Source organism: Muscardinus avellanarius (assembly GCF_963383645.1).
Source record: "Muscardinus avellanarius genome assembly, chromosome: 3".
NCBI lineage: Eukaryota > Metazoa > Chordata > Mammalia > Rodentia > Gliridae > Muscardinus > Muscardinus avellanarius.
The window spans coordinates 37,711,604-37,732,320 of NC_137788.1; the positions used below are offsets into that span (position 1 = coordinate 37,711,604).

General features: G+C 46.9%; 1 protein-coding gene across 1 annotated transcript in view; it reads right to left on the reverse strand.

Annotated features, from left to right (window-relative positions):
* ERI3 (ERI1 exoribonuclease family member 3) overlaps positions 1 to 20,717 on the reverse strand; it is a gene marked incomplete at both ends in the record, with an annotated part of 137,768 nt that overhangs the window by 54,447 nt on the left and 62,604 nt on the right. The window contains 1 exon segment of the mRNA XM_080692427.1: positions 8,731 to 8,803. Coding sequence (XP_080548553.1) covers positions 8,731 to 8,803 — 73 coding nt within the window.

The following is a 20,717-nucleotide window of genomic DNA, read 5'->3' on the forward strand; positions in this document are numbered from 1 at the left end:
AGCTCCTTGAAGAAAATACCTACCCTGGATGAATTGAAAACCCTACTTTCTCCATGCCCACAGCCAGTCAGGTAAGCTCTGCTAAACAAAAGTCATTCAACTGAACAGACTCCCCTATGACTTAATTCCATCAGCCTAATTGGACACTGATCTCTACACTTCTTATATTTCTTATCAGCTCACACATTTATTTTGACTAAAACTACAGCAATCCCATTCTACCTTCTGCAAACCTTTCCAGCTCCCTTTTTAGGACTCACCTTCTGTTTCATTACCACCTTAACTTGCGATCACCAAATGTACCAGCCTGCCTCCATTGATGGGCGTCTATCTTCTTCCCTACTGTCACAATGGAAGAGGACTTCCTCCCAAAGAGAGACAATTTCAAGAATCTGGCTTCTCCTTCCCATCTTCACACCTTCTCAGAGACTTCCCTTACTCCTTCTTACTCCCGTATCTTTCACCCTTCCTTCTCCAATAGGTCCTACAAATAACCAACCCCAGCCCTAAGCATGTAAGTCTTCAACCTCAAAAAACAAAACCCAGGGCAACGTGGGGAGACTGAGACTCTGCCTCAAAGAAAATTAAAAAGGCCGAGGATGGCCTGACGTGCCTAAGTTAGTCCACAGTGTTTAGAGGAAAACCACTCTGTCTTGCCATCTCTCTCTTCACAGTTTGCTTTGAAAATGTAAACTGTTACTGGGACACTTTTTTTTTTTTTTTTTTTGGTGGTACTGGGGTTCCTGGAAGCCCTTCTACTTCGGGCTACACTCCCAGACCTATTTTTACATTTTTATTTGGAAACAGGGTCTCCTAAGCCAGCGCAATCCTCCTGTCTCTGCCTCCCAAGTGCGGGATTACACGCGTGCACCACCACGCCTGCCTTACTGAGACACTTTTAAGGATGCTTTTCAAGTTAAAGACCTGCTTAATTTTATTTCAACAAGTAATGTGTTATTTCAACAAGTAACTAGCATTAATAATTTAGGGTCACTTAAATTTCCTTTTTATACTTCTTTTGTCCCATGTTGCTTTTTATTTCAGCAAAGATTTTAGCCAAAAAAAAAAAAAAAAAAAAAAAAAAAAAAAAAAAAAAAAAAAAAAAAAACGCTGAGATGTAGCTCAGGGGCAGAATACTCCTGGGTTCAATCCCCAGTACCAGAAAAAACAAACAACAAAACAAACCCTTCTCAGCCCTCTGCCACAACTCTTGCCCTTCAAATCACATTTCTGAAAAAGTTAAAATTTCTCTATTTCTTCATTTCTCATTTACTCACCAACTATGTTTCATTTGGCTCCTAACCTTATGCACTCAAAAGCTTTCTCTAAGGTCAAAATAGTCCTTGTGGCTGGATTTTAGTCTTTACATTGCATGGTCCTTTCTGAACTGACCACTCTTCTTCTTCTGAAAACATTTTCTTTCCTCTGTTTCTGGAATAGCACATTCTCATGGTCTCTTCTACCATTCTGTTAGTCTCCTTCTCTGTCTCTTTATCATGAAGAGTCAGGCAAAATAAAATTTAAGTTCTGGTTCTACCACATACTAGTGTGAAAACATTGAGAAGATTTAATGGTCACTCTATATGCCTTGGCCTCTCAACCTTAAAATGTGAAAAATAGCCAGGTGTGGTTGGTTGTGCATGCCTAAAATCCCAATGCAGGACGAGACAGGATGATCACAGATTTTTGGACAGCTTTAGCAACTTAGTGAAGCCTTTAGCAACTTAGACACTGTTTCAAAACTAAAAAAAAAAAAAAAAAAAAGGCTGGGTGTGGTTCAGGGGTAGAATGTCCCTAGGTTTAATTTCCAGTACCAAAAAAAAAAAGTGTAAAACAACAGTGATCACCACACAGAATTGTTGTGAGGATCCCACAGTGTAGGTTCATTCATTAACACAGTGTTATCTAAGACAAATATAAGGCAAGCTACACGTGAAATTTAAAATTCTGCAGTGGCCAACTATTAAAAGGTAAAATGAATCAGTAAATTATTTAAAAATATTTTTTACTCAATATATCCAAATATTATTTATTTTTCTTCTTTTTTTATTTTGTGATACCGAGGATTGAACCAAGGGGAATTCTACCTCCAAGTTATACCTCCAGTCCTACTTTATTTTTATTTTGAAAGACAGTCTCACTAGGTTAACCAGAGTTGCACTACTTGCTGAGGCAGTCCTCAAACCTGCAATCCCCCTCTCTCAGCCTCCCAAGTACTGGTGTTAATAAGTTCACATGCGCCACCATTCCCAGCTCATCCAAATATTATTCAACATGTAATCAATACAAACAAAAAAATTAGAAGCTGGGCATGGTGGAGCCTAGAATCCCAACTACTTGGGAGACCAAAGCAGGAAGAGTGAAATTTCGAGGCCAGCCTGAGCAACTTAGCAAGATCCTGTCTCAAAATGAAAAATAAAATATTGGGGGTATAGCTCAACGGTAGAGCACTTACCTAACATGTTTGAGGCCCAGTGCCACAGAAAGGGAAGAAGGGGGTAGAGAGGCAGAAATTTTAAAATTTGTCCCTCAAACATATTAGCTACATTTCAAATAATCCACTGCCACATGTACTATTGGAAACTCATTGGACAATACAGGTGCTATGGTTTGAATTATTTGTACACCCCCAACTTCATATGGAAATTCAACTGCCACTGTAACAATATTGAAAGGTAAGACCTTTAAGAGGTGCTGGGGAAAAGAGGCATTGTCCTTGTGAATGGATTAGAGGCACTCTTTCAAGAGCGAGTTCATTATGAAAGAATGAGGTCTGGCCCTCTTTTCTTCTTTGTCTCGTGTGCTCCTCTGCCATGCAAAGCCTTCCCACATGTTACATGCAGCGTGGCTCTGGTCAAATGTGGCCCCTGGTTTTGAACATTCTAGCCTCCAGAACTGTGAGCCAAATAAATGATTGTTTATAATGTACCCAAACTGTAGTATTCTGCTACAGCAGCAGAAAATGAACCAAGAAAACAGTTCTAGCACACAGTATGTAATCAATAAATAACAACTATTAGCTGGGCATGCCTGTAATCCCAGTACTTGGGAGGTTGAGACGGGGATCACAGGTTTGAGGACAGCATTGGCAACTTAGTGAGACTCTCAGAAACCTAGTGAGACCCTGTTTCAAAATAAACAAAACCATAAAAAGGGCTAGAGGTGTAGCTCAGAGGTGAAATGCCCCTGAGTTTAACCTCCAATAACAAACACGTACGCGTGTGGACACACACACACTTATTAGTGACGACTACTCTATTTCTGATTTTTTTCTCCTCTGTTAAATGTTGGCATTTCTCAGTGCCAGTTCTAGGTTTTCTTTTCCTCTTATCCTACATGCTCTTCTTTGGCAATCCCACTCACTCCCATGCTTTCATTGTTATTCATATACCAGTAAGACCTCCAAATCTATATCTCTTATCCAGACTTCATCCCTGAGCCCCACACCTACATCTTCAACTGCTTCCTAATAGCTACATAAGAATGTCTCAAAGCCATGTAAACTTAACATACCCCACATAGAATTCATCTTCTCTTTCAATCCTAAAGCTTCACCTTCTTCCACAATCTCAGTAAATTCATTCCAATTCACTCACTTGCTCAAATCATAAACCCTGAGGTCATCATGGTCTCCTCCTTCATCCTCAACCCTCATGACCAATCATTCACCATTTCCTATCTATTACAGTCAGTGCTGCTATAACACATGTTTTTTTAATTTATTATTTATTTATTGTGTGTGTGTGTGTGTGTGTGTGTGTGTGTGTGTGGTACTGGGGGTGGAACCCAGAGGCTTTCTACCTCCAGGCTATACTCCCAGACCTATTTTATATTTTATTTAGAAATAGGGTCTCACTAAGTTGCTGAGAGCCTCACTAAGTAGCAGAAGCTGGCTTCGAACCTGTGCAATCCTCCTGTCTCAGCCTCCCAAGCGTGGGGATTACAAGCATGTGCCACCACGCCCAGCTATACCACATGTTTTGAAAGGGCAAATTTATTGTAATATAATTGATGTATTAGGGAATAATTTTGCATAATACAAATTTTGCATTTGCTTATGTGTCATCTTGTTTACAAGATGCTCTAGAAAAACATAGGAAACTACACCCAGCTGAACAGAGCTGTGTTAGAATATACAAAATGCGCACCTACCCACACCTGTAACACCTACCAGCCACAAAAACTACCACGGGTTACAGGCCACACCCATCCGGTTACAATTTTCCATCCAATATCAGGCAATCTTCTTGTGACTCTACCCATTTCTACAAGGAAACTTTGGGTCTTTTTCAAGATAAAGTGCCATATTTGTTATAGTGTTTATGTGTTACTTAGCTATTTAATGTATAAAACTATGCTATCATTTTAATTAAACATGTCACTGATGAAGTTCTGCGTGTCATACTCCTAGCTACATCTTTTGTCGGATGACTTTCCGCAGCATGGGGATTCATAGGAACCCACATGCTGCATTACAGAAGGGAACACACCACTTACATTCTACAATCCGTCCATTTCTCACCTTCCCACTACTATCAATTCAATCCCAGTAGCTATCATCTTCCACCTGGACTTCACAGCAAATGGTCTAATTCTGTGATCCCCCATCTGTCCAGGCACTAGAAATAGATGCGTGTGGGGGGTAGGGAGAGGCATTTTTTGTTATACAATGATTTGAAGAGGGACACTACTGGTATTCAATGAACAGGGACCTAGGATGCTATAGGTTCAGCAAAGTCAATCACACAAGATTTGTTCCACCCCAAAATGACAGATGCAGCTCCAATAAGAAAAACCAGTAACAACTTTTCTGTGTCTGCTCTTAGCTCTCTCAACATTGTTGCCTCAGAGAGCTTTTATAAAATGCATATCAGATGATGCCTCTCTTATGTTTAATACTCTTTAATAGTTTCCCCTTACTCTAAAGATAAAGGTCAAAATCAAAGTGTGGTCTACAAGTTCCTGCCTTCCCCTCCAGCTTCATCTCATGCCATTCCTCTCTTCCCACAGTCACTGTGCTTTAGGGAGGCATTTTCTGAACAAATAATGACTAAATATCTGTGTGCCACAAACCACTCAAAGTGATGGTGACAAAACAAGAGACAAATATTCTCACCTTAGGGCCTTATCCACATGCCATGCCCTGTGTTTAGCCAATTCCTCCATCAGATTTTAGCTTAGAGCCGGGCATGGTGGCGCATGCTTGTAATCCCAGCATTTGGGATGCTGAGACTGGAGGATCACAGTTCGCAAACAGCCTCAGCTACTTAAGTGAGGCACTCCATAACTTAGTGAGACCCTGTTTCAAAAAAAAGAATAAAAAAAATAGGGCAGGGGGTATATAGCTTGGAGGTTGAATGCCCCCGAGTTCGATCCCCAGACCCGCAAAAAAAAAAAAAAAAAAAAAAGATTTTAGCTTAGACCTTCTTCCTCAGGAAACTTCTCTGATTCTACCCTCTGAGTCAGGTTCCTTATTATGTGATCCTCAAATCTGAACTGTTTAGTGTTACTTAATGCAATTGAAATTACTGTTCAATATCTATCTTTTCTGTTAATCCCCAGGGGCTAGCACCAGTACCTGGCACACGGAACCACCTCAGAAATATGTTTATTAACGATGTATGTATTTATATACATGCACACATCTTTATATATTTGTACAAACATAATCATGTCTGAGTATATTCTTTTGGTACTAGAGCTTGAAGCCAGGAGCATTCTAACTCTGAGCCACACTTCCAGCCCTATTTTATTTTTATTTTGAGACAGGGTCTCACTAAATTCCTAAGATTGCCCTTGAACCTGCTATTCTCCTGTTTCAGTTTCCCAAGTACTGGGATCACAGGTGTGTGCCACCACGCTAACTATCTGTACATATTTCTAAATATTTCTGCAGGTGATTATAGTTGTGTGAATATTTGAATGCATGTAAGGATACGCATAATTTTTAGTATACTTACTTGGGTATATTGGTATATTCATTCACAAGAGCACCTGTGTGTATATATACGTGCATGTGTGAGTGTGTATGTATTCTCCTGGCCCCTCAGTGACAGCTCTAACCTGGAGGGAGATGGGAGAAGGGCCCCTAGTCTTCTCTAAGCTGACAGCTCAATATAAATCTAAGATCATTCAATGACATTCCAAATGTCAGCAAACACTGGCTGGCTCCACTCTGCTACAGGGTAAGTAGGTGGAGGAGGGAGATGTGGAAACCTGGCTATTGACAAACTGCTCTCCCTGACGTAGTGCATGCCATTTATGAAGAGAGGGCATCTGAGAGACAACATCTGCCTCTTCTCAGATCAGAAGCCTTAGGAAGCAAGGATGGTGAGTTCAGATCCGGCTGCTCACTTAGGTGCATGTTCCATGCACACCTGGAACATGATGTGACCGGAGAGCAAAGAAACTAGGACTAGACCTGTTTTTATTTGTTTGTTTGTTTTGTTTTGTTTTTCCCAGAACTGCAGCTTGGTTTATCTTGAGAGAAGTCACAAGGCCAACTGGGAAGAGAGTCCTGAGTTTCCTCTTGCACCCAGCCCTCCCACTGCAGCCCAACAGTGTGTGGAGAGCCAAGCTGCAGAGGCCCAGAACACTCTGCCTTCACCCCCACCCTTTGGGCCCAGTGGCACCAAGGTGGCCCTGCGTGGCAATGTTACCACATGGGTCAGCTACTCTCCTGTTCTTATGCCAGGGGACCTAGAGGCAGGGAACTGTCCACATAACAAAAAAGTCTAGTGAACTTCACAGAGTAATTGTTCATGGTCAACGCCTGCCTCGCCTGGCCGGGCCTTCACATTTCATTTGCTGAGGCTGGCAAATAGCCTCAGATGAGCTCTGACAGCTCTGACACTGTCTTCCAAGTGTGCATGCCTAGCCACACGGGCACGCCTAGTCCCACCAAGCCCCGCCTGGGACGGCCTCTATGGAGCTAGCTCTCAAAGATGAACCAGGCTGCCAGCAGTTATTCATTGAGCACACTCACTGTTCCCAGCCCTGGTGTGGCCACTGAGGACTGAGAGGAACCAGACTTGATCTCTGTGCTCTGGATGAACACATCCAGAAAGAAAACACACATGGACTCAGTTTCAACTGAGTTAACTAACAATCCAAAGGTGCCAAAGAACCTCAAACGGCAAGAAAGACGCAGCATAAGCGCTACCTGGGTTGAGGGAATATGCCTGGTGATGACTCAGGGGCATGTCAGGAAGATGCAAGGTCACAGGTCAGGGCCCCAGGGTAAGACACAGCCTAGCCTCCTCAGCCAAGGGCAAGAGGCAGTAAGTGGCTGCGGCTGAGCTGAGAGGGGAATCGGCAATGGGTAGGGATCAAAGTGCAAAACAGCTAGAGTAAGCAGGACCTGTACAGCAGGAGAAAGCAAAGGAGCACACACAAGCTGCCACAAAGTACGGGACTGAGTCCACAGTCATTCTCAGTGTGGAGCAAATACTTACAGAACTTTCTCTTCCACATGCTTGCTTGGCTCCATCCACAAACACCAAAGCATACCTCTCCCCTGCCTAGAAAGTATCTCTCTATGGTAACCATATCCTGCCTTCTCAACTGCCCAGGCCAGGAGCCAAACCCTCACAGTACTTAGCCTGATCCCTGCAATGGCCTCTTCTTTCTGAACCTCCTGGTGTATTCTCCCTTCTCAGAATTTCCTGAAAGCCACTAAGCTGACCAGTGGCATGAGATTCCTGAGGCTGCTCCAGGGCTACTGTGCTTAGGTCAGAATGATTTATAGGGGCCAGTCTCCTAGTGGACTGGGCCTCCCAAAGTGAGGATCCCTCCAGAGCAGGGATCTGGGGGTTCTATACCTATACATCCTTTCTTTTGCTTACCTAGGAAGTGCAGCACACACGAGGAAAGTACAATGGTCTGAGTCATTCATCCCCTAAAAGAGCCACTATCCTAGCTAAAGAGGGTCCTCTTCACCCACAGGTTCAGTGCCAATTCTCCAAGCCCTTAGTGCTGCATTAGTCCCAGTCTCTACCCTCGCATACAAAGGGAATGAGGCTTTAGTTTCTATGGCCCTTCTTCACATAGGCAAGGCTCTGCTGGGCCTAAGTGAGACAAAAGCCAGCTTGAATTAACTCCTACTCCCAAAGGGCCAGTCAGGAGGCTCAGAGGCCACAGTCTTTTTTTTTTTTTTTCTTTTTTTTTTTCAGTACTGGAGATTGAACCTAGGGGCATTCTACCTCTGAGCTATACCCCCAACCCTATTTTTTATTCTTAATTTTTAAACAGGGTCTCACTGAGTTGCAAAGGGCCTAAGTAGCTAAGGCAGTCCACGAACCATGATCCTCCCATCTCAGCCTCCCAAGTACTGGGATTACAAGCCTGCACCACCACGCCCGGCCTGAGGCCACAGTCTTGAGGACATCAAAAGAGATTACTTTCTTGAAGGCTCAGCTAGCCCCACATCTCTCTTCGTGCCATTGCAGCTCAGCTCAGAAATTCTGCTCTGAGAACCCTGGAAAGTCCCCTTAACTGGGACTGCTGTGCATGTCTGTGTGATACCAGCCAGAGCAGTATCATACTCCACCTAGCAGCCTAGCCCCACGTAGCTCCCCATTCCCAGAAAAAACAATAACATTTCAATATATATTAGCTAGTGAAGAGGAAAAAGGAGAAAAGAGAACAAAAATAAAGGGACAACAGAGATGAGAGGGGAGCTCTGAGGCACAGGAGGACCAGAGGATGCCCTGGGTGGGGCTCAGATAGTACCTTTTTCAGATTAATCCACTGCTTGAAGTAATCCGCGACTGGCAAGCCCAAGTACTGGCACTGGCCTGGGAGCCTACAAGAAAGGGAAGAGAGAACAAGTTGCACACACACATCTCAGGTATGGAGTCTTAAACTAGGACATCCAATAAAGTACATGGGACCAATAGACCTCAAAGGTTAACCCATTAGCAGCGGGTCCCACCCCACCCACCAAAGGAAGGGACCCTACCTCAAGTGCACGGAGAAGCTATTTGGTTTTCTAATCACCTACAGTAAACTAAGTAGCTTATTTACAATTTTGACACTTAATCTTCAAAAGGATGCTGTGAGGTAGGTACTGCTGTCTACATCTTAGAGAAATGAAGATGAGATCCAAAGAGGCTACACAAAGTCCCACAGCTAAAAAAGTAATAGTGCCAAGAATAAACTCAGCTCCATCTGACTCCAAAACCAATAATCCTTCCAATATCCCAGTCTCTTGTTTTGTTATGGCACAAAGGCAGAGATGCAAGACAGGAGGAGGGAGAGGGGCTGTGAGAGCATATGATGTAGACAGATGGGTGGGGGCTAAGCTTACCTTTCAGCATTCTAGATATATGCTTATTTCAGATAGAGAAGGGACCATGAATTAGGACAGGAAGAAGACAGAATTTAAACTAATGGTCTGTTCTTGTTTTTGGTGTTTCTTTACATTGTAATTTACCCAGTGTTTCCCCCTCTAACAACTTACCTCATAACCTGATTCAAACAAACACCCCTGATGGCTAACAAGGTTAGGAGCCTAGAATTAAAAAGGAGTCTGACTCTGGCTGACCCAGGGGGTGGTGGTAGCAGGGACTCCCTCTTCAGCGGGACTTCAGGAGTAGACAACAGCCTATAGACATCCCACCTAGTTAGGAAGGGTCTCCTCAGTAGGACCCTGCCTCCTCCTCTCAGAGGAGGACCTACAGCAGAGGGGCCACACTGAAAACAAGGCAGGTATCAGGCTGGATACTCATTCCTATCTGGACATGGCTCAGCAGCCATCCTGAGTGCCATTTTGTACCCCATGTCTGACTCAAGCACAGGCGTGTTGGGGCTTTTGTCACTGTCAGGTATATTGGTCGTTTGCAGGTTCCCTGAGTGGCATTCAGGTTGCTGAGTGGTTCTGAGTGTTTCCAGCCTTGTGACACAAAGACACAAAGCAGTACAAATGTAGCAGGGCCCAGCTTCATCTTCATAAGAGACAGAAAACCAAATACCACAAGTTGAATTTCCAGGTGCCTCGTGGAAAGATGGCTACACATCTCTATCACATAACCCTACATGAGATTTGACAGCACTGAGAGACTAACTCTGTGAGCAAGGTGGGTTACAGTGGTCATCATCCCTACACTAAAGTGGAAAACTAATCTCAGAGAAGAAAAGGAGTTGATCACACATACAACAAGCCAAGAATAGAACTAAAAAGGGACTCTTAAGACATCTGATTACACAAAAGTTGTACAGATCCATCTGGAGCTCCTAACAGTCCCTGGGAAGGCAAAGCCAGGGTCTAAGAGAGGCAGGAAGAATGGTGGTCTCTGCTCAGATCGAATCTTCACTCAGGTCTTTGGGCACCTAAGACTAGAGCCAGAATATCAGTGGACAGAGTGTTCCATCAATTTGGAAAAGAAAAGGGTGAAAGACCTTTAGTGCAAAGGGTTTGAATGCTATAAGTTCCTTCCAGATACTGATCCCAAGAAAAGAGCCACTGGCAGTGGGCCCTGGACTAGCCTGCGGGCATGAACATGCAGGCAAGTTTATGGTGCCCAGGTCTCTGTGCAGCTGAATTCATGGGCACAAAGCTCCCCAACTGCCCAAACATCATCTGGTCATGCTTATTACTGTTGCCCAATGAAATTTTATGCACCAAGTCCACAGGTGTGATTTCCCCTTCTTTATGAGGGTCGGAATGACATCACTGATGGCCAATAGAAAAGACCCAATTATGTCCAGGCCATAAAAAGGAATGGGATTTTTTTTCCACCAAATCAAAACTTCCTTCAGCTTCATGAATGCAAGGGGCCCCTTTAAGGAAGTCCTCCACCCCAGTACTGCCTGTGGGCTCTAAACCAAGGGATATGATTGCTTTTCAAATGCTCTAGGGCCTAGGGCCAGAAAGGGGCTCTGCCCTTGGCATTTACCATGTGGCCCTGCTCATATCACACTGGCCCCTCAAGATCATCAGAAGAGACCATCAATTCCTATCATCAGACACCTGACTGGCTTCTCATTTCATCGGGGGAAGTTAGGAAAGATGGGGTATTTCCTCAAGTTCCCATACTATTCCTTTTGAATAACAAAAAGAAAAGCAGAGAGCCCTCCCCTGATTGGAAAGAAGAGAACAATATGAGGGGAACAAAGGTATAAGAAATTACTCCTTCGCCACAAGCATATGGCACAAAGCAAAAGGAACCCAGCCTTCCCCACCCCAACCCCTCCCTGGTTCAGCCCTACCACCTGCAGTCGAGCCACTCTGGCTGGGCCCAGACGGCCCCTGATGGCAAACAGGTGTGGCTAGCTCAGCGCCAGCCAAGGCAGGGGAGCAGCTCATTAAGGGAACACCCCCTTGCTAATGGTTATGGCCAAGATGGAGCCATTGTGAGCAGGAGCTCAGCTTTGAAGATTAGGTGATCTCACTGGCAAGATTAGAGCTGGGGGAGAGGTGCTAGGCCTGCCTGGAGGAAACCAGCAGCATCTATGCAGGTCTGACAGACAGACTAGCAATGAGACACCAACAGTCAAGTCCAGAAAAGAGAACAGGCTCCCGCACTGGGAAAGGTCCGGGACATTATTCCTTCTGTGCTTTTATCTTCTCAAGACCTGGAAACAAACCCAACTCAGGGAGATTCATGTCAGTCTCACTTTCAGCAGATTCAAGCCCGTAGCGGAGGGGCCCGCAGACTCTGAAGCCACCCTCGACCCCTCTCCACCTCTCGAGAAAGGCTATGGGGCCTGGATCTTGGAATGATGTGGGCTGTCCGTCTTGGTGCTCAACACTGCTCACTGACAGGAACAAACCACCACATCCCATTGGCACACAGACGAGGGGTGCTGAGGAGCAAAGGTAAAGAGCAGGGGGCACTGTCTTCCCACAAGTCAGGAGTGGACCATGGAGGCACAGAAGGCCTCTCCCCGGGCATGGGCCCAGAGAAACCAGAGAAAGGTCCTGAAGGCAGGCACCTCTGACGTACACGGGGCGTAGTTCCATGCAGTTTCCACACTGGCTCGTTCTAGCACCAACACTCTCAAAGAATGTTGTCACCAGCTGTCCTGTACCGCAGAACTGCCACAATTTCCTATGTTCCTCCAAGTATGGCTAAGCCTCGGGGAAGGCCCATTCCCCCTGAAACCCAGACGGGGAGTCCCCTCCAGTCAGAGTGCCACAGTCTAGCAACATGAGTCTGTATCCAGCTCATACAAGCTACCCCTGCCTGGGCAGCACTTAGCTGGGAATGTAGCTCTTTGTCTCTCCTGTTTCCATTCCCCACCCAGAAGAGATAAACAGACCCCGGGTGATGAACGGCCCGCCTTTCACGATCACTTTTCCTCAAGTTGAGGAGAGTAGCTGGTGATGGATGGGCTGGAATTTGGTTATCAGGAAGGGCTGTCAGCCAGAGGTGCCTATCTCCTCCCCCACTACGCAGGGCATCATTACACTGTGGCATCGAGGTAAAATATGAGCAAGGGGAGGGAAGGAAGAAAGAAGGGAAGGCTGGGCTTACACACGGAGTAAATTGAGCAACAATGAGAGCAGGCACGAGACTGGGACGTTAGTTATCTGCCCGTGACACCTTTTATCTCTGCACAAATTGGTCCTTCCTCCCCCACTGCATCCTCTTATACAAACAGAGGCAGACACAATGTGTCACCACTGCAATCGTGCAGCAATTTAACCCGAATTAGTGAGGGGGTCAAGCTAGGAAATAGGGGCTTCTCATTTCAACAGGTTCCTTAGTCTTGGCTCTGAACCACCACATTGTGGGGAGGAGGGGAGAGAGAAAGCAACTCATAATTGAATTCACTCACTTGGCCACTGCTGATGTATAAAAAATTAATGCTCAAGCCTCCTGCTTATCAAAGCTGGTTAGTGTCCACCTCACCTGCAAGATTTACCATGTTAGAAGGAAGATAGCACCAACCTACCCCAGGTGGGCCTAGCACTCAGTGCTTTTAGCTAATGTAGGAATCAGTGAGAATGGGGAGGGAGAAAAGGCACCACCCAAAGACAGCCCAAGTCAGAAAAGTCTTGCGAGAAGCCCATAGGGCGAGTGCAGGGGAGCAGTGGGTGGGGGAGGGAAGGCTGGAGGGGTTCTAGCTGCTGATCACATCAAAGTTGGTCAAGAGTACACCCGAGTTACTGGGCTTGGTGGTACATATTTGTAAATCCTAGCTACTTGAGAGGCTGAGGCAGGAGGATCATGAGTTCGAGGCCAGTCTGGGCAACTGGCAACAACCTGTTTTAGGGCTGGGGAAATAGCTCCATGGTAGAGCACTTGCCTAGCATGTGTGAAGCCCTGGGTTTCATCCCCAGTACTATAAAAAAAAGAAAAATAGCCGGGCGTGGTGGCACACGCTTGTAATCCCTGTGCTTGGGAGTCTGAGACAGGAGGATCGCACAGGTTCGAAGCCAGCCTCAGCTACTTAGTGAGGCTCTCAGCAACTTAGTGAGACCCTATTTCTAATAAAATATAAAATAGATCTGGGAGTATAGCCCAGAGGTAGAAAACCTCTGGGTTCCACCCTCAGTGCCACCAAAAAAAAAAAAAAAAAAAAAAAAAAACACTTCAGTCTGCAGACTGAAGAGTATTCTCACTCCATCGGCCAACAGGTGTCCAGGGCATTTTAGAAGTAACCCCTCTCGGTTAGGCCGGTGCAGGGGCCAGCGGCCAACATCGGAGCCTTCCGTGAGGCAAGGCCGCTACTGAGGCCTCTGAGGCCGTTATCGGAACCTGCCTTGAGGCTAGGCCGGTGCTGGGGCCACCGAGGCCGGGATCAAAGCCAGCTGAGGGGTTAGGCCGGTGTCGGGGCCAGCAAGACCAGAACTGGGGCCTCCCATGAGGCAAGGCCGCTGCTTGAGCTAGCGAGGTCTGGATCACTCCACCGGGTAGCCAGGCCACTACTGGGGCCATCAAGAGTGGGATCTGTACTTGCAACGCGGCTGGCACAGAAAAATATCGCAAAAATAAAAACCAGATGCTTCCCCTAATCAGCAATAACTAGGGGAGGAAAGGGGCAACAGGAAGAGGTCAAGCTATAGAAAGGGCCCTATAGTGAAGCAACTAAGGTGACCAATCAGAGGGTATGGAACAGGGGAGGATGGAGCCTCTTTAAAATGCAGGAGGTACATAAACAAATGTATCAAAGTTAATCACCAAACAAGCATGAGATCAAGGGAGGGGGAGGGAATGGGATGGGGGCTGGATGAGGGCTAATTGGATGATGTGTGCTTGTATAGCCTCTCAAGTCTTATATTCCAATGTGATATATGATTACAATGTACCAATAAAAATAAAAAAAAGAAGTAACCCCTCTCTGACAGTCAGACAGATAGACATGCTCTCTTCTGTCTAGATGGCAGGACTGTTGGCTAGAAGAGCAGGGAGGGAGAACCAGGCCTGTTCCCCTGTTATCTCCCCACTGTGGGAGGGGTGGAGTGCAATTCAGGAGACAACTGGTCAAGTGATCCTGGTCCTTTAACAAGCAACATCACCTCTACGTCCTGCTCTGTGAGTATTAAAGGAGCCAGCTGGACAAATTAAACTGTTATGTGAGATTATCATTGTTAATTCTGGATAAATTGCTATAATACTAGATGTCAACCACTAAGCCAAGCATGGGAAGGAGGGATGGGGAGGGAACGGGGTGGGGATCAGGTAGGGGCTAACTGGGCGATGTGTGCATGTATGGCTACAAAAAAGTTTGTTTTTATCCCATTATGATGTATGAATACCGTGCACCAATAAAAAAAAAATTTTAATTAAAAAAAATAAAGGAGCTAGCTACGGGAAACATGCTTCATAAAGAGGCACCCGGGAGAGATTCTGGTTAGAAGGAGATGAGTTGAGGCCAAACCTGCAGCTGCCTTTGGAGATGCTTCCAGGCCACCTGCTTTGAGAAGACAGTGCCTTCATCACGTAAAGGCTACTGAAAAAACCTTGCTGGGGATAAAAGGTTCCAGGATCATTCACAGCTATAAAAATGAATTCCCAGAATCCTGGGCTAAGGGGAGAAATTATGGACATAGGAGGTACCTAGGGACTCATTATCCATTTCCAAAGAATCAACACACAAATACCAAAAGCTAAGACCCCATTCTAGACAAAAAATGGGAGACCTTTCTACCTTAACTGACCACATACTCTTGAATATCATGGAGACCCAAAATCCTCAAGGTAGAGGCTAATCAAACTTTATTCCTTCCTACATTCAGAGGCTTCCAGGCCCATCCAGAAGATAACCACAGCATAAGCATAATGATCATCCTAGGAGAGACTACTGAGAAAGAGCCATCTCATTTCTGTGATGGGAGGGCAATGTCCTAAAGCACTTACAAGACAGCTTCGATCCCCTCTGCTCAAGCAAGCACTCATGCCCGCACACACACACTCTGTCCCTCCACTCTCCTCCGCCTGCCCACAGCCTGGGAAAATGTTGCCGACTTCTCAGCCCACTTTGCCCCCACACTTGCCCTCATCCTTTGGGACAGCTGCAGGTTACAATTCCAACCACAGGCTTCAGAAAGATGATACACTTGCTGGAGCCTGCAAAGGGTCAGGAGAGAGTACTGTTTGAAATATCAGCGTGACAGCTGGCTCCCTGTCTGTCTCTTCCTCCCCCACCCCCCTCCCCAAACTTGTCATGGTACAAGAAGTCTATAAGCAGCCCATCAGCTTTAAATATCAGTGTGCGTGAAGCAGGAGCACGAGAGCGAGGGAGCGGGAAGCAGACAGCGAGCGCCTCTGTCGCCACTGCCTGTCAGGGAACACTAATGAATTTCACCACCAACAGCCATGCTTCAGTTGGGGGTGAGGCGGGGGTGGGGAGTTTTCCAGGGAGGACTCTCAAAGTATTAAAACATCTTTTCCCAAAGCCCTGTTAAAATATGTCATTGTAGAGCTGAGAACTATGGCCACCTAGGACTTCAAGGGAAGGGAATGTGGGAGCAAGCCCCGTTGTCCTCTTAAACAGGAGAGGCTGGAGGGAGCTGCTGGGTCCCAGATCAGGATGGGTGAGCTCTGGCACCTTGCCTTACCACCATCAACCTGCACTTGCCTCATAAAGGCCTGGGGATGCTTGGTTACAAGGACAAGGTAGGACCTCAGCCAGCAAGAGGTGACCAGTTTTATCTTTCTGGCAAGACATACCACGCACCCCATTTCACAGCAGTTTCAGCTAACCCCACTAGGAGGCCCCATGGTGAGGAGTTATAGGCCATCATTCTGGAACTGGGGAGGTGGGATGAGAAAGCCTCTAGCACCAGTCTCAATGGGAAGCTACTTCCCCACCAATGTCAGCACACAGAGATGCTTATAATTTTACAGATAAGGAAATGGAGGTCAAGGGCAGTAACGTGACTTTTGCAAGACCCTACAACTAAGTTAAGTAGCAGAGCCAGGACTTGAACTCAGGTCTCTTTTAATTTAAAAGGTCCTGCTCTTTCCATAGTCCCACACGGCTTCTCTGAGGGAGGGCTGGTCACCTCACTGTCTCCTGTGTTCCTCTACTGCTGCTCCATTTCCTTCCACTGATACACATGCTTCTCTGGCCTGGCATGGGCCACAGCTGCCATGTGGTACTGAGCTGGGCTCCAGGCCAGGATGAACCCAGCCGGGCAAAGAAAGCCCTGGGAGTGAGCCAGGCCATCACCTGGGAGTCTCCACAGCTCACAGGACATGGATGTGGCATAAGCCTTCCCTCGGGTGCCCTCTGCACCACACTGATCAGCAGTGTCTGATCTGGCAGCGACCTGCTGTGCAGGGGGCAAATGACATTTAATTTCCTCTTGGTTTCCCTATGGTACAGACGAAAGGCCGTCACCTGCGTCTGGGTCTGGCGGCACAGCTGGAAGTGTTCCCAGACATGCTGCTCTGGAGAGTTCCCAATAGAAACCAGAATGCAAGTGGATGCAGAGAGATGCCCCTTAGGCCAGGCTGCTGGTCCTTCCAAGGAAAAGCAACCTCAAGTCCCTAGTGCCAAACAGTTGCTCAAAGCCTCTAAAATAGGAACAGTGTACAGTGCCTTCCTGCTCCGTGGCTTTTTAACCCACCTGCCAACTACCTCTACTCCCATTCTTTCCACAGTGCCCACATGAAGCATCCAAGTGCCATAATCACCCGGTGAAAAAGTATAGCATGCATCTCCCCAGTGCCACAAACACACCATGAAATCCTATAAGTTATATTTTGCAGCCCTTGTCTGAGGAAACAGTAAGACAAGCACTTCTCCAGTCTCCTTCCAATGGCAGCATTTCCAGGGAAGGGCACAATGTCCACTTGTTACGTGAGAAGTGCTGGAGCTGCCACCAGGACCTAGCCAGAACTTTTTCCCAGATGGAACAGCAGAAGCCCCAGTAAGGAATAGGGGAGGAAGAGGAGGCTGAGCAGGTGATGGAAGTTTCCAGGGCACTTTGGCCAGTGCCTCAGCTGATGAGCTATTCTCTTTCTGGCCAGAGAAAGCAGGAGCATCGTAGCAGTTAGAGCTGTCTCCAAGATACCTTTTGTCCTACTACAGTCTCCACCTTGGCCTGTGGCCACCTTGACCCTAAGCCTGCGCTGCTTTTGTGTGGCCTACGATGCCCTCTGGAGGCGCCACAGAGAGGCATCCTCTTCCTGCTCAGAATCTGAGATGCAGTCTGACCCCTGCCCCAATACAGGCGTTCAAAGACATAGCTGTTGCCCTTAACCCTCTGGCTGGTCTTCCTGGCCCTAATTCCAGCTCCTCTGACTCCTTCAAGTTGTGTAGGCTTTCAGTCTGTGCAGAGTCATATACTCCTGGCACTACTAACACTGGAACAAACCAATGTTGTTGTTGTCTTAAATTGTGCTCCATGGAACGCTAAGGTTCTCCGGAGACATTAGGATTCTCCTGTTCTTCACAAACAGAAGAAAAAGGCTTTGCCTCAACTCCTAATAGAATAGCTCATCTTAATATTGGACGTTCTTTAATATTCTGGGTTTAAGTCTATTGCTAAGATACTGACTCTCTAATCTAAAAGATTCTGGCACTCTAAGGTGCTCTTCTGGGTTTTCATACACTTCTGTTGTGTCTTTATAGTGTTTTCATATTCTGCCTTAGCCTATTACTACTTATACATGTGCTGTTCTTCTGTCCTGATCACTTGGTAGTCTTTATAATCCCCAGAACAGTACTCACTGAGCCCAGAGCAGCTCTCAACAGAGGCTGACCTTAGGCCACTGCTGAATGCCGGCATCTCCAGGATACATGGGCTTTGTACCTTCAGTGGTGGTTTCCAACAGTATTCCTTGGGATAGATAGCTGCGGTATAAGGGTAACTGACATTTACAAAAAGGTCCTAGTGAAGATCTGTGGCATGTGCCACTTTTAAATCAACAAATGAGGCACACCTGCTACCAAGATCAATCATTTAACTCTATCTCCAAGGGACAACAGACTTTACATATTGACCAATCACTGGGCAAAATGCAGCATATTCCAAGAAGAAACATTACTCAGAAGCTTCCACAACCTAAATGTTAGACCACAAGAACACAGGATGATGCTCATCAGCTGAGTACTCAAGGGTCTGTCCCCTGTACTCTAGAGGAGTTATAAGTCCCACAATTCTAGATAGAGGACTGGAAATGGGTGAAGCCCCTTGCCCCCAACAACCAGGCCCACTGCCGGGGGCTCCTTCTCCAGCCTGGTTTGGGAGGACATAGGGGGAAGAAGGGGAGTGCTCCCCTAGCTAAAGCCACTTGTTAATAGGCCCTAGATTCCTTTATCCCTGGGGAAAGGAAGGTAGCAATGAGCCCTCCCCCTCCGCATGCCTCCCAGCAGGGCCAGGGAGGACAGCCATTAGTGTGTGCCTCCGCAGACAATGGGGAGGAGAAGTCTCCAGAGCAAAGGACAACTGCAGCAATTAGAATGCAGGGAGGTTCAGAAGCTATTTAACTGGGTGACCCCTGAGGTCGCTGCATCTGACTCCCATCCCTGGATAAATATTGTATGAGAGGGGAGGGGGCGGGTGAGGGAGCCATCGCAGCACACACTCCTCCTTCCCCTACCCCACACGGCTGCCTCCAGCCACACACACCAGGAACATTATTTACAGCCCTGACAGTCAGAGCAATCACTCTGCTAACCAAGAGGGAATGGACAAAGTCGACTTACCAAAAATTGACTATGGCAATTGAAGAAGAAATCAGGGCTAGTGGGGGAAGGGAGCTGAGACAACATAGATGCAAGGCTCACACTCGGGGGATGCTGAAGCAGATAGTGTCACCCTCAAACCCCACACCACTGGCAGGTGATGCCTGTCTCAACTGGCAAAGAATAAACCTAGGTAATGGAGCATCGTTCCACCTTTTGGGGGCCCCACAATGAAAATTCCTGGATCTCATCACTACCCAGGTGCTCTTTAGCAAAGATGAGAGCCCTGGCCACCTGCCCAGAGGAAGCCAGACCAGCCACATGCCACTTACTGGCTCCAGCTGGCCTTTAGCCGACCTGATGGGAGAAGGCCAAGAGCAAGGAAGTCAGACATCACAGAAAGGGGTCAGGGCGGGGGAAGAGAAGAGAGCGTCTGAGTGCAGGCTGTGCCTCAGCGCTCCATGTGCCGCTCCTCCAGTCCTGCTCTAATGCACCCTGACATGCCTCTGAAGACAGAGAGCTGTTTGCAGTCAGCACCGTGATTTGTTAGTAATTATTTCCATGGTGTCACATTGCTGTCACTCTGTTAACAAAGAGACAGGCTGCCTCGGGCTGCCTGCAAGAAAGGATTGCAGAGAAAAAGGCCTGTCAGGCTCCCGGGATTCTCTGGGCTGGCTGGCTTTCTTCCCCAAACCAACATCCTCACAAGCTTTGGAGGAAACAGTTTTACAGAACTATCAAGTCTGAGTCGTGTCACCCTTTAGCCAGGGACACCAAGAATTTATCCTACCTACACACAGCCACCCTTCCCAAAGGCCTACAAAGATAAGCCCCAGAGTTCACAAATCACTTAGGCCACCATAACAGCTGAATTCTTGAGTTCACTGGCCTTCAACTTCCAAGACTCCCTGACTCTTCTTCCTTTCCGGGGTTTTTACAGCCTCTCATGTGCTCTTAGGAACCTGACAAAAAGAACCTAATTCAGACCAAACCAAAGCTCCCCCTTTTGGCACAGGTTTAAGGAGAATATAATAGGAGGGCATCTTCCCTTCCTGAATCCACAAACCACTGTTCTGGAAAGAAGTGGCTCAGGTACCAACACCTTCGTAGGCTCCATGTGCCTGTGCATCCGCAAGGAGCTGCCCAGAGTTGACCTGTCTTTCCCAGAGCCTGGATCAGCACAGTATCAGCACAGGAGAACTGCTGGTTTGCTTTAGTACAAAGTAATGTCTTCATTACCCTGGCTGGGAATTAGAGGACAGATTGGCAAGCACTGACAAAACAGAGGTCACTCACCTTACAGGCATGGGAAGTTGGAGATTAATTCTCTCCTCTCACAGAGGGAATCAGACTCCAGGATAGTGGAAGGGAAGCACCAATACTAAGAAACCCTTTCACTGCCAAGCACCAGCAGCCAGTGCCACCACCGGGTGAGCAGAAAAGGAAGATGAAAAAGCTGTAAGCCTTAGAGAAGCCCTGCCAAGGCGGCAAGGGCTACTGGACAGAAGAGCCTGGGCAAGCCCAAGCTTCTTCCGGCATCAGGGACCAAGAGGCAGAGAACAGTATCAGCTGCATACACTGGAATGCAAACCCCATAGAGATAGGACGTCTGAGAAGTTTTCCCTCTTTGTTCG